This window comes from Epinephelus moara, chromosome 2 (genome assembly GCF_006386435.1).
Source record: "Epinephelus moara isolate mb chromosome 2, YSFRI_EMoa_1.0, whole genome shotgun sequence".
NCBI lineage: Eukaryota > Metazoa > Chordata > Actinopteri > Perciformes > Serranidae > Epinephelus > Epinephelus moara.
This window is the reverse complement of record NC_065507.1, coordinates 43,086,675-43,101,843: the sequence shown is the minus strand read 5'-3', so window position 1 is coordinate 43,101,843 and position 15,169 is coordinate 43,086,675. Positions and strand designations below refer to the sequence as shown.

The window sequence follows — 15,169 nt, the reverse complement described above, 5'->3', positions numbered from 1 at the left end:
GCTTGCTCTCGCTGGTCTTGCACTGGCTAGTTGGTACAGCCTGGACCCAAATGTTTTTGTTGCTATTTGTGGAGCCTGGGCTGCCTACAGACACCGGATTTTAATAGAGTTAACATTATTGTAATGTTAATTTGTCAAGTGTTTTTTATTATATTTTGAAACTATTAATAGAGTTCACAGACCTATTTATTTCTAGGTATTTCTAATTTGCCTCAGCAATAAATAAATAAAAACATTGATTTTATTATAATTTAAAACTGTTATACAAAATACTCAAGCAAATTGTGCTTTGCATTTGCGATACTCATGCACTGGAGTGTTTTCTGGAGTAGTTTGCAACTGGCGAATAATCAGCTTTAATAGCTGTGCTAATGGTCGTGTTAACTAGGGTTGCAGCGATAAACTGGTTTTAAAGTATACCGTGATATAAAAGTTGCCCATTATCATACTGTGTACATTTACTTATCTAAGATACCGATTAAAAAATAAATAAAGAAAGATAAAAAGGCAAATGGACGTTAAATCTCGCCTTTATTTTTGTTATTTTCAAAGGGGAGAATTTTTGCTCAAACTTCAATTGACAAAATGGTTTCAAGTTTCAATTATAGTCATAAAATGTTTGTTCAACCAAAAATAACTCTTCTGTTTTCATTCTGTTAGGGGTCACATTGACTGATAATAATATAAATTCTGTAATATCTTGATATCTTGAAATTGCATATATTCTAAGACTGTTATTGTACCATGAAAATGTCATACCGTTGCAACCCTATTGCTAAAAGGGGAAGGCAGCTAACGGCTACCTTGGTTTGCAGAAAAGTTCAACCCATAAGTTGGAATCAATTGATGTGAACACAGTAAAAATGGAGGCTCTGTGCTCTGAGCCAGCATGAACCAACACAGCAACACTCTTGATGATGGTGAACGGGCCAAACTAGCTTTTAGAACAACAGCAGGTACCTGTCCTAGTGCTAACTGTCAAAACCTCTAGAGAGAGAACTGGTGCCCACATGGATACAAAATACATCTGAATTTTATATAAGAGCGGACCTATTGAAATGAGCAGGGAAATGGAAATTAATTTGATAATAGAAATCATATATTAAAAATATAACTACATAATAAATGCAGCTATAACCTTCCAAGTTAAGATATTTTGTGCTTTTTTTTTTTTTTTTTAAATTCTCCCAGATGATCTCAGCCATGACACTCAGTGACTTTGAAGTGCAAGTTAGAAGTGCTTACTCAACAAAACCACTTAAGGCCTTGTTCGGTTCAGGATTATTGACTGGGAAAATGCACTATCACACACACACACATTGTCACAGCCTGCCTATAGTTAATGTATGACCAAACCGCAGGTCCGCTGACCGGCTGCCCGTGGAGTCTGCTTTGATCCAGCTTGCTGTAAACACTGAAAGCCGGCCGTAGCCTAGTGCTTGGGCCAGGGGTTATCAACACACACTGTCACGCACGCACGCACGCACGCATGCACACACACACAAACACACACACACACACAGTGAAAAGTGATAAGGTCTTCAGTAAGGTGGGTGGAGAGACGCCTTATCTGTCTCTAGCGGCCAAGCATGCGGGTGGCTGTCAGTGACCCAAAGCCAGGTAAACAGACCTGCAGCTGATAACAGCTGTAAGGGACTTGAGGAGGACCAGAGTGTAGATGAGAGTGGAGCCATTGGGGAAAATTGTAGAGCGCTAGTCACTGAGGTTACAAGGGTGGCACACCATTACTGCTAGACTTTGCAGCCCTGCATGGTCAGCTGTGATTGCAGTGATATGAGTTTTGAAGGCTGATCCTGTCTGTGTGTTTATATGCACCTAAGTAACCAGGCTACTGTTGTTGTTTTTTGCAGAAACCTGATTTATTCAGTACTTTGTAAGTTTGGAACCTGCTTTCTGCAATTTGGGTATGGAAATCCATTTAGCCTTTCCTGGCCCAAATATCTGCTATAGCTTGGTCACATATGGGTAACTGGGTGTCTAACCAGCTTTTTACATGTGAAAATGTGTATGACAAACACTTCAGCAGAACAGCAGGATGAAAGGGCAGATCATTAAATGTAGAAGTGCATCCTGTTGGTTTCCCCAGCTCATCTTTCAAAATACTGCAAGCAACATCACTAGTACGCCAATAAAATAAGTAAGCTATGGTTCCATGCTAAGAGGTCAGAGGTAGTTGGACATCTGGAGCTGTGTTCACAAAGAGTTGCGCCTAGTGACAAAATTCCAGGAAAAATTGTCGCCTCCAACACCCACAAAAAGCGTCGTGCTGCGGGGCGTCAACCGGATTTTTATTGCACACTCCAGTCTGCTAGGCTGGGAAGTACAAAATAGCGCTTTTTCAAGGACGGCGACGCTGGAAAAATAGGACAATAGCGTAAAGTGCCGCGGCGCGGCACGTCGAGCCACCGCCGGTGTGGGTTTGTAAATAGACAATAATGGGGGTGGCTATTTTGACGCGCGTCGTACGCGGCCGGTGTGTTTTGGCCTTTAGAATTTCCCCTTAAAGTAAAGAGTGCAGGGATGTGTGGTTGATGTCAATAGGAATGCACACATCTCCACACCTAATGCCAGAAATAAAATTATCACAATACTAAGATATTTGGAAAACTGGAAAGTCAGCAGTGATGACTGGGGTCTGTCTCAACCTTCCATCAGCAGATTGATCACATTAACAATGACAACACTTTCACAGTCAGCAGTTTAGTTCATTTCGACTGGGTGTCCAAACCTTGTAGGCTCTCAAAGGGGTGTGACTGTGATATTAACATGACACTGTTTTTAAGCTTTTACTCAGGAGTTTTTGACCTCTAGTAGCGCTATGGAGTTGTTTTACTGTGAGTGAGTCCCGGTTTTGTGAGGTGTCACGATAACAAAGTCCTGCCAGTGGTCTCCCTCTATTCCGCTGACCCACAGGGGGTGGTACTGTGCAAAGATATACAACCCTGTGCAAACAAAGACAGGAAAGAACGAGAAAAATGTACTCAGAAGAATGCAGATCCCCACCAGGTGACCAAGTGGTCACCCAGGCTGATCGTGACCACTCTAGACGGTTCTCGTAGTTTCAGCACACGCTGCACAGCACATTTCAGAATAATCCCAGATGTCCCTCTTCCTCTATTTTTGATGGAGCTGCGGCACGTTGCACAGAGTAGATAGAGTTTTCCTGCTACAGGCACTGTATGTGAAATATAGATAACATATGATATAATTATGAGGATGAATGTATTTTTAATTACTAAAACATAGCCACAAATTTTTAGTCCATGTCATTTAACACTGGACTTTAAACAGTATAACTTTGTCTGTAGGCTACAGCACAACAACATAGCAAATAACAACAAGACACACAATTGAAATAGACAAAAAAAGGAAACCATTTAACTGCTTATTTACTCATGGAAGAGGCAGAAACATTAAGGAAAAAATATAGCTGCAAGCGACAATTCCGGAGTTCAAGTCAGCATGGACATTTAATACTTTAAAGCTGGGTAGAAAAAAGACCTTTGAGAGTACAGGACACCTGCATTGAATATAAACAACAGGTTTTATGACAATCAGACAGATACTGATTCATTTATGTCCAAATCTTTACGAAGCTACGTTCTTCTTCGGCAGCACTGTCACTATCTATCGGTCAACTGCAGGAACATTTTGGGGACATGCTTTAATGGCTTAATTAAAAAAGGCCACCAAGTTTAGTGATGTTTGAAAAAACCTTCATTGATTTATGGCTGAATTTTGTGGAAGGACATTGCACTTGGAACTTGTGCCCCCCCCATTGACCGATTTGAAAATAATACACGTGTTTCATAATTATCATTCAACATACCCTGCAAGTTTTGTAATGATAGGACAATCAATGTCAGATTTTTAGTCTGATTTGTGTTACTGCACTCTCATTTTCTGTATTAGTGGTGCCCCCTAGGGGTCAATTTGAATTAAACTTTCAGGATATGTTCCTGGTAACTCTAAATTGCTTGCAAAGTTTTTGATGATTGGCCCAAATGTTGTGGAGTCATTTGCAGAGCCACGCCCACTTTAAAGTTCATTGGTGAATATCCTCAAAAAGCAGTCAGATATCAATAATACTAAAAGTGTTGGTGATAAATTTCTGAAAATAATCACACATCATTCTGCAGATTTCAGGTATATGATCAAATATTTTGGTGACATTTGGTTGAAAATTACATGAAAAAGAAAATGTTGTGCATACAGTACAAATTACAACAAGGTAATAAATATCACTGTGAGCTGACCGTTAAACCCATCTGAACACTATTTGAAACAAGTGACATCTGGTATCCAAAGAATTTTTGTGGCAATGGTGGTTGCATGTAGATGAAGACTTTTGGAGATATAGATGTTAATTGATTTTGTATAATCTTAAAAATATAGAGTGACGGACCTCTGAATTGACTATGGGTTGCAGCGCGACAAAGTTTTGTCACCATTCAATTTCAGCTGTGTAGGACACACTGGTGATTTATTATGATTTGTTGAATTATGGACTGTGAAATGTCCAGAAATTTATATTTAACGTAATAAGCCATGCCCCCTTTAAGCAATAATTTTCCAATTTTGTGCATCAACTGAGACATGACCCAAGATGATGCAAACCAAGTTTCGTACAAATGGTGTTTTTCACAAAATACAATATGGCGGACAATCTAGTGGACGGACCTTTTGGGGTCTTTAGGCTTTTGTAGAAATTCTTCAACTGACAATGTGTTAAAAGTTTCAAGTCATTCTGACATACAGTGCAAGGGTGGTGGCCTTTCAAATCCAAATTGTCCCCCCTGAAGTCAAGATGGTATTGAAGATAACAGGGCATGAAGATTAATTCATGTTGTATCGTGTCTTAAGTGGATTTATTGGACTTAAGTGGATCATAACATATTGGGTATGGAATGAATCAGCAGATGCCCCGGTTCAAAATGAGACCAAACTGTTCTATGGATATCAGTTTTTTACCCACGACGAAGGCCAATATGTGGCCTGCAACAGACAGTAAGGCTTATTGTTTTTAGCCGAGTCGATTTCTCTAAAACGGCCCTTATTGACCAGTTAGGAGTGAGGAATCAGTTGTCGGTGAAGGCATCAAACTGTCAATAAAACAGCTATTTCAGAAATTTTAAGTCATTGCAACCAGTCCTTGAGCATACAATCATGAATGCTGCACATAAAGTATGAGGCTGATTGGTTCAGTAGTTTAGCTGCACCATCTGCACTTTTGCAGATTAGCTGCCAGCAGACAGAGATAGAGACAGAGACACACACACACACACACACACACACACACACACACACACACACACACACACACACACAAGCACGTTTTAAGAGATAATACACACAAGAGATCATGGGACTGAATTGTAAATACTGCATTACATTCTGGTTAGTAACACTAATGTAAGCGTAACCTTTATTTGTTTACAATAAATTCCACAGAGTACCTTAAACATGGATCGATCATTTCATGGCCGAACCACTAAATAAGGTCAGTATTGGCACTGATCTCAGTGCTGCGTGTCAAATCAGTGCGTCCCTTGATAAACTCTAAAACACGTTTAATCAGTCAAAATGAGTATATCCATTATTTTATTTTTTATCTTTATATCCCTTTTCTTATGCTAATCAGGTGTATGCCTGCCCTCTCTCTTCAGTCTTATCCCTTTGTCACATGCTTATCATTCCTTCTGAGTTCTTCTCAGGTACACAGAAGTACCTACTCAGTTTCACTGATTTAAAAAACAAATGTGAATTTGCAATAGCTACAACTGCCATGCCAAGCGCCCTTGGGCAAAAAATTGGCCTCCAAAGGGTGGGGAACTTTCTGTCAGCAAGCAAGCAACCAAGTTATGGAGCTGCTGGCTGCAGCAAGAATGTCATGAACTACATTGTGCACCAGGACAGGATGGAGAGCTTTCCAGCCTCTCTGGAATGTGCAACTGCGACGCCAACACCAACATGTGACTGAATGCAGTTACATTCCACCTTTTTAAGACAACATTTGAAAACTGTTTGGTATCTTCATGGTTGTCACACTGTGGCTATACAATCACAACCCTTCAGGTAATCCCCTGCTTCATAAAAGGGATTTGACAGTAAAGTCCAGGCACCCATTTACAGTTGGAGCTGTGACAGGTCTATTATGAACAATTACAGTACACACAAAGTAGCCTTTTTTCATGTCCAAGTCATCCCTAACCAGCCCAAGCAGAGGTCAGGCCTTCTCTTTCACTCATCTTTGTGGAGTAAAGTAACTATCTGGTATGCAGAGGATGCCCTATTATCTGTCATTGCTGGGTAGAATTACCAAGTCTGACCTGGCAAAAGATTAGAGAGGCCTGCAGGTACAGAGCTGTCTCTTTGATTAGCCGACTTGGTTACTGGCTAAAGAGTTAGACATTCCTCATCGTAACTTTCTCCTGGACCTTTTCCTTTTATTTTTCTCCAGTACCATCCACTTTCTCCGGCCTCTATTATTTACAGTATATGGAATGATAGAAGCTGTTTCAGCACGCTGTTGCCTCATCAGTCTTTCATCTCACTCCTTTGTCTTTTTTTCATCTTCTCTCTTCTACTCTCCTTTGCTTGTTTTGTCTCTTGCAACCTATCTGAGTGGTTTCCTGTATGTCTGACATGCTCTGGGAGATCCCAACTCGCAAGTGTCTAAGATTCAGTCACTGTTAGAGAAGGACAAAGGATACCCTCAACTCTTTACTTTTTTCTTAGCCATTTATTTTACCAGCAAACAAGCTCATCTCACATTGTCACCTTTGTCAGAAGTTATTGTGTAATCCTCTCACCCTGCTTGACTTTGGTCAAGCACTGTCAGACAGGTTTGTTTATCTGTGTGGCAATTTTGTGGCAGACTGGAGTTTAACGCAGTTTATTCCCAGTGTGCATATTTTTCTGTGCTCAGTGGTGAAGAATACCATAAAGAACATATTTTGCCTATTTACAAAATATCCATCCAGTTCATTTTACTTATGTAAATTAAGTTGGGTGGAGCTGCGGAAAGCAGACCTGGATCAGGTATAGAAGAAGAATATTTTTAACTTCTAAATGTTGCTGAAATATCTGATTTGTAAATCCAAATCATGTATGTGCCTGTTAGACCCCCTTCCCACTCACTAGTTAAAGGCTGTCTTCCTTCCATTTCCTCCTTCATAACTGAGATCATACATTCCTCCCTTACCTCTGGTCTTGTTCCCTCATCTCTCAAAACTGCTGCAACAACAACCTCAATACTCAAGAAACCTGGTGCAAATCCTAACAACCTGAATGGTTTCAAATTCACCATTTATCTCTAAAATACTTGAAGAACAGTTGCAGCTCAGGTCCACACTGAGCTCTCTACGCCTGAGAGACAACAATGTGTTTGAACAGTTTCAGTCTGTTTTTTCTCCTTTCACAGTGTGGAGACAGCCTTAAGCCCAGTTTCCACTGAGCAGTACGGTACGGTTCAGTTCAGTCCGGTACACTTTTTTCCGTTATACAGTGAGTGCTCGATGGAGCAGTGAGTGGCAATAACCCCGCCCACATTTAAGGTTACTGTTTGCAGAGGAAATGCTAGGGTCTATGTACCATGTCTGAGGGGTACTTTTGGTTCCCAAGGTACCATACCGAAAGTGTTTGGTGGAAACGGGGATTTAGTGAAAATCAGTAATGATCTGTTGATGGCAGCTAAATCTGGGCTTTGAACTATACTCATCCTTCTCAATCTAAGTACAGCCTACCATCTCACATAACATCCTCCTTGAGGTATTAGATTCCACTGGAATCATGGGCATCACTCTTGCCTGGTTTAGATCCGATCTCACACTCTTTTCCAGTTACTAGTGGTGTTCCTCAGGGCTCTGTCTTGGGCCCCCTTCTATTCATTTCCTTCTATCTCTTGGCCATGTTTTCTTGGAAATTCAGCTTCCAATTCCATTGCTACGCAGATGACACCCAGCTCTACCCATCCATCAAGCCTACTTCCACTCTTACACCCACTTCTCTTTATGACTGCTTATTGAAAAATTAAATCTTGGTTAACATGCAACTTTCTCAAACTTAACAGCAATAAAACTGAGATTCCCCTTGTAGGTACTAAATCTGGTTTGGCTAAACTGCATAGTGTCTCTCTGACCACTGACAACTCCAAAGTCCGTCCTTCCCTTCAGGTTAAGAGTCTGTTATCTTGGTCTCTACATTGTTCTTTGAGGCACTCAATAATGACATCATGAGGCGTGAACGCTTCCAGCTGCCTCTCTGTCAGCTCCACTAAATTTGTGCTTAACTTTGGCTCTTTTGTCTATTTTGCAACTTCTAGCTAGCCAGCTGCTACTTAGCCAGGGTGAGGTTTTCAAATGTAAACATCAGTAAACTTTGAGGAAGATGGAGAAGAATGGATAACAGCTGAACTATCATGCAGCTAGTCATTGTACAGATGTTGAAAATAAACTGGACTGGAGACTTTGCTAAATCCAGGACAGTGCCATTCAGACAGGTGGCTCCTTTTCTATTTGCCATTCTAACAGAGCAGAAAACTCTAGTGAGAGAAGAAGAGGAGGGGTGTGCTTTACAGTGAATAAGGACTTGTGTAACTTCGGAAATATGAGGTTCTCCCGGCCTTGCTGTGGAAAACTGCTATACTGTGCAGTGCAGTGCTGCCTGCGTTCAGGAAGAGCGACCCTGCGGCTGTCTTGTTGAGTTGTGGATGTTCATTTCACAACCAGAAGCAATGGATTACCAGAACTATCAGGAAACATGGACAATTATGAAGCAGCAGCTAATGATGCAAGAAGATGTGTGATGATATGATGTATGATAAGATGAATGTAACTTGGTCTATGTACTTAGATTTACGCAATATTAATTGTCTTCACCCGTTGCTTACGCTGAACAGCACCGCTACTCTTGTTCACCCTTTGGTTACATCTCATATTGATTATTGCAACTGTCCTCTTTGGTCTCCCTCTCAGGTGTCTTCATAAACTCTTGTTGGTCCAGAATTCAGCTGCCTGTATCGTTACTAGAACCCTCTCTATAAATCATATCACTGCTGTTCTTCAGCAGCTTCACTGGCTTCCTGTTAAATATCATAATGGGAAGACTCTGTTTCTCACCTTTAAGGCCATTCATAACCTAACCTCCTCTGTATCTGACTGAAGCCCTTCATATCTACACACCCTCCAGTACTCTTAGATCCTCTTCTGCAATCCAGCTCACATCACCATCTGCCTGCTTGACTACCATGGCTTCTAGAGCCTTCAGCCGTTCTGACCTTCACCTTTGGAACTCTCTCCCCCATGACATTCACAATATTGACTCCCTTTCGACCTTTAAATCCTGTCTGAAAACACGCCTTTTTAAGCTGGCGTATTCGGTCTGATTTAATGGTGATGCACACACTGAGATTTGCACTGATGTTGATTTTATACCTAGTTTTTACTATTATGATTTTTGTCTAGTTATTTCATTAACTTCATAACCAATTTGTTTGACTTTATGATCTATGGATACATCGCTGCTTGTTTTAAAATGTGTCTTATAAGGTGTCCTTGAGTACTTTGAAAGGCACCTACAAATAAAATGCATTCTTCTTATTATTATCATTTTTTATTATAATTATTTTTACTAGGGGTTCAAGCCCGAAGGGCTAAAACCCCATTGTTTTTGTCCTGTTTTATTATTAGGGTCCGGGCAGCTAAACTGCCAGGACACTATTGTAATCCTAGGTATTCTTCTTCTTTCTTCTTTCTTCTTCTGAGGAAATCATACTTCCCATGGGTGAAAACTCACCAAACTTTGCACAAAGGTCCAGTCTCATGCCAGATATCCTCAGCTGTAAACTCAAGCCAATAGTCCTGATGGTGGCGCTACAGCAAGCATCTAAAGTTCAAAACTTTGAAAATTCATAACAAAACTCAAACTGTAGCCCCAATACTGAAGAAACTTTTGTACTATTAAAATTTATGAAGTTCATCACTCTGGTTTTTTTTTCAAAAACTGTAAAACTTATTAAACCTATCTCCTCCCACAATTTTTGCTCAATTGACACCAAACTTGTTACAGAGCATCTTCAGACTGTCCTATAAAAACTAAGTTTCTCAGATTTTTGATTGATCAAAAATTGAGCCTACAGTGCATCAAAATGTTTGACTGTAAACATATACATGCAAATTCTTGCTAAATAAATCTTCAATGTTCATGAAAAAAAATGACAAAATTCTAGAGTCATGGTAGATGATGTGTGGCAAATTTCAGAATTTTATCTCAAAAACTGAATTTTTGACAGCATTTTGAATTTTGCTCTAATGTGAACAATTGGAGTCAATGTAAAAATGGCAATTTTAAACATCAGTTTTTCACTTATGGAGCAAATCAATCATTGTTACAAATAAATTACCAACATCTCCATGCTGTCTAGATGCAATATGTGTATTTTCAGATTTTTGTTTCGATCACTGAATTTTTTATATGAATATTATTCAGAAATGTTTTTGCAAATTCCGATGGTACATTGTAGAGACATTAAATTTTCATCAATGATTGGAAGTTGTGTGCAAATGGTGCTCAAGAAATATAATGGCAATAGGCCAGATTGGGGCACCATAATGAAGGTTAGAAGAAATTTTGTTTTGAAAGGCCACGCCCTTGCACCATAAGTCAGATTGACTTGAAATTCAACACACATGTTCAGGTGAAAGGGTTCTACGAAAACCTCAAGAACCCTCAAGGTCTGCCTGTTGTTTTGAAAAACACATTTTTGACATCTCTTCCTGAGGCATAGGTCTGATTTGTACCAAACTTTGTGTGGATTATCATGGGATGAAGCTCTTCAAAAGCTTTTTGATATGTCATTGTGTTTTGATGATATTGACCAGTGACATTTAGAGGGGGCATGGCTCAGCACATTAATGGATTTTACTCCTTAACCGTTGAGCCAATCATCACAAAACTTGTGGGAAATGTCTACAGAAGTATGTGAATCATTCCCTGAAAGTTTGATTCAAATCGACTAATAGGGGGTGCTACATATGCAAAAAGTTTCCTAGATATCCTAAGATATTCGTATGAAACTTGGTTTGCATCATTTGAACATGTCTCAGTTGATGCACAAAATTTTTTATTGCTTAAAAGGGGGCATGGCTTATTCCATTAAATCTAAATTTCAAGACATTTCACATTCCATACTTGAAAAAAATCATAATCAATCACCAGTGTGTCCTACATAGCTGACAAAAGTTTGCTGCACTGCAACCTATAGTCAGTTCAGAAGTCCGTCATTTTTTAGAATATCCAAAATTAATTAACATCTATATCTCCAGAAGTCTTCATCTAAATGCAACCACAGTTGACACACATATTCTTTGGATACTAGATGTTACATGTTTCAATTGGTGTTCAGATCGGTTTAACGGTTAGCTCACAGTGATATTCATTATCTTGTTGTAATTTGTACTGTATGGACAACATTTTCTATTTCATCTCATTTTGAACCAAATGTCACCGAAATATTTGAGAATGTACCTGAAATCAGCAGAATGGTGTGAGATTTTTTTTCCAGAATTTTATCACCAATGCTTTTACTGTTATTGATATTTCATTGCTTTTTGAAGACATTGACCAATGAACTGCAGAGGGGTGTGGCTCAGCACATAACTCCACAACTTTTTGGTCAATCATCACAAACCTTTCAAGCAATGTCTTAAAAGGTACCAGGAACATATCCTGAGAGTTTCATTCAAATTGACCTCTAGGGGGCACCACAAATGCAAAAAACGGGCTTGGGATAATACAAATCAGACTAGAAATCAGAATAGTATAGTATGTTAAATACTAATAATGAACCACGTGTGTTAAATTATTTTGAAATCGGTCAATAGGGGGCGCCACAAGTTCCAAACAAGTGCAATGGTCTTTGTCAAAATTTGGCCATAAATCACTGAGGGTTTGTTCAAATATCAACAAACTCTGTGGACTTTTTTAATTAAGCCATTAAAGCATGTCTCCAAAATGCTTCTGCAGTTGACTGATAGGAAGTGACAGAGTTTCCAAAGAAGAGCATGGCTTGGTAGAGATTTGGACATAAATGAATGAGCATCTGTGATTGTCATAAAACTTGTTGTTTAGCTGGCAAAGGTCTTGATCCTACCCAGTTTTCAACTTCATGCTCAGACTAACTCATTGGTACAGACACAGAATCAGACCTCTCCTAAGCCACAGGTGGCCCAGCATTGATACCTTCATTAAGTATTTAACTCTTCCAACATGATGCTGGGATTTAACTGTTAACTGACCTTGTATGCTTTTCTGACACCGCTGGGCTTTTTGAAATAACATTAGACAAGCAAATCTCCAAACATCATGTTTTATAGTTTTGTTTCAAGATGTAAGGACTGTTTAAGAACTTTTTCCTTTTGGATGAATACAACACAAGACATTCATGAGGTTTTTCAAATATGGAGAAGAGGAGCAGCACCACAGAGTTTCATTTCAGTTTCATCCTTCATTTGTTCTGCACATTCTCTGTCTCATCTTCCTACTTTCCCCACCCTCTTTCCCCTCCTTCTGTACCTGTTCTATCTCTGTCCAGGTCCAGGACATGTGTTTCAGTCAGGACAGTCGCTGGGTAGCCATCAGTACTCTCCGCGGCACGACACATGTATTTCCCGTCAACCCCTATGGTGGTGCACCCTGTGCTCGCACGCACATGTCCCCACGGGTGGTCAACCGGATGTCTCGCTTCCAGAAGAGTGCTGGCCTGGAGGAGATTGAACAGGAACTAAACAGGGTGGCTGCGTTAGGAGGAGGAGCTGGTACAGGAGGCATAGGAGGGGGTGGCTGCATCCTAGGCGGAGGAGGTGGCATCGGGGGGCGCTGTAGCCCCATTCCTGGCCTGTCCAGCAGTCCCTCAGGGTCTCCACTGCACGGTGAGGAGCTTGGAGGGAGGACAAGGGATGATGCTGATGATGTTGCCTGTTTGCATGTCCAGGATGGCATCTCAGCAAGCATTTGCTGCATGGCAGCACAGGGGAGGTTATCCGGAGTTAACAGTGTCATAATATGACATGTAAACAATTAATAGAATGCTTAAAAAACTAAGTTTTTGCGTTTGTCAGTACATTTTTTTTTTTTTTTTTTTAAAGATATTTTTTTGGGCATTTTTGCCTTTAATGCACAGGGAAGGTAGGTATGAACGGGGGAGAGAGAGAGGGGATGACAAGCAGCAAAGGGCCACAAGCTGGATTCGAACCCAGGCCGCAACAGCCTTGTACATGGGGCGCCTGCTCTACCACTAAGCCACCGACACCCCAGTACATTTTTATATTTAATTTTAATATATTTATTTTGCCATCTAATTAGAGCTCAGAAGAATAGTTTAATTCTTTTTTTTTTATACCACATTTGATGTATTGTAGTCGCTGTATCATGTATTGAGTTTTGAGTGGTCAGATAGCCTTTTAGTGCTATTTGTAAGCTTTTGGGCCTCGATATTACTGGCCTTCAACCTGACTGTCAGCCATCTTTGAATGTAGTGGAATATGCTGTATCCTTATTTAGGCTGGAGATCTAAAGATGTCCACAGTAGATTCCAAGTAAATAGAGCAGTAGTAGCCATCTCCAGGGCCACATCTTGTTGTTGTCACACACACACACACACACACACACACACACACACACACACACACACAGAGACTCACAACATAAAAATAAAACCAGCTGTCACGACTTTGTCACAGCTGGTGATCAAAACAAGCTCACAGATACTCAGTTACTAAATTCCTGACTCATAAAGTTATCATTACAAATGTGCTAGAAAACACTTGACTTCTGACACACTCAGCAGACACAGAGAGTCAGCTTTCATTTGGAGCAGTGTCTCTGGCCACCTGATAAAGAAACTTCAATACTCACTCTTGTTTTAGTTCATTTTTGATTACCAACTCCTGAGAAAAGTGTCTTGCTCTTTATCTGTTAGATGTAAATCCCAGTTTGTTTTTTTTTGTTTTTAAGAAAGCTGAGGTTGATAAGAACTGAGCCATACAGTGAATGTGCTGTACAACCAAAACAACAAGCCAAATGAGCAGAGAAGAGGCTAAAAATTTCTGTAGAGCGGCAGAATTTTTAACACATTAGGTAATAGAATTTGCCTCAGGCCAGCTACATCTCAGTAGCTCTTTTCCAGGGACCCTGTTTGTCAAACAGCAGTGCAAGCTGCTCACACTGTCTGTGTGTCCCTAGTTGACATATATAAACACTGATAACACACACACATTGTGTGTCAGCTACACCGCTTGAGCCCAGAAGTATTGGTGTGAAATATCACAGTTCTCATTAGTTATGGATTTCCAAGAATATTCCTGACCTTTGATCGGTGAACTGCAGCCAGAGCAAGGTCAAGAAATTGATCAACACTTCAGAGAACCACATGCCTGAGAATTCACCAGTATATCACAGAGTGATATTCTGTGGGAAGTGTACCCCACCATGACATCAAATATGTCAGTCCACTTGAGCTTGGTTACTAGTTAAACAGTTAGTTTAATGTCCTGTCTTGGGTCTGTGTTCTAGTCTAGTCTAGTCTAGTCAGTCTAATACCTGACTGGAAAAAGCCCACTCAAAACATGTGCTCTCTCATAATCACCAGTGTGTGTAAACTGCAAGTGAAAACTGTCAAGTGCAGGAAAAGTACCATGTAGTATTGCTCTTTTCGATGGCGACTGTTATTTGGTAGCACATTCTGAATTTGCCAGTGACAATGGATTTGTTCAGGTTGACAGCATTTTGGATCATGTTTGACTGGAGCCCTTTCAGTACCATCTGTATCTCTTTTATATCTGTCATTGTTGTAAGCCATTATGGGCAATATTGAATTGACTGGATTTTTGTGTGAGCGTGATTAGTATCACAATTTGTCAGGTAGTTAATCCACTAGATGGTTATTTTTCTGTGAACACACACACACACACACACACACACACACACACACACATACATATATATATATACATATATATATATATGTATATATTTACAATATACATATATGTGTGTTAAAGCTGCAGTAGGTAGAAAGCCTGAAAACGGTTGATTTTTGAGTCTCATCTGAGTTAGGTTTCGTTCGTCTCCGCCCTGAGCCCCTCCTACC

General features: G+C 40.1%; 1 protein-coding gene across 7 annotated transcripts in view; it reads left to right on the top strand.

Moving 5' to 3' along the window:
* Positions 1–15,169, top strand: part of bcas3 (BCAS3 microtubule associated cell migration factor) — a 939,536-nt gene that overhangs the window by 245,705 nt on the left and 678,662 nt on the right. For all 7 annotated transcript variants that reach the window (XM_050055595.1, XM_050055587.1, XM_050055619.1 and 4 more), the window contains exon 15: positions 12,614–12,950. In XM_050055595.1, the coding sequence (XP_049911552.1) occupies positions 12,614–12,950 (337 nt within the window). The remainder of the gene's footprint in view (positions 1–12,613; positions 12,951–15,169) is intronic.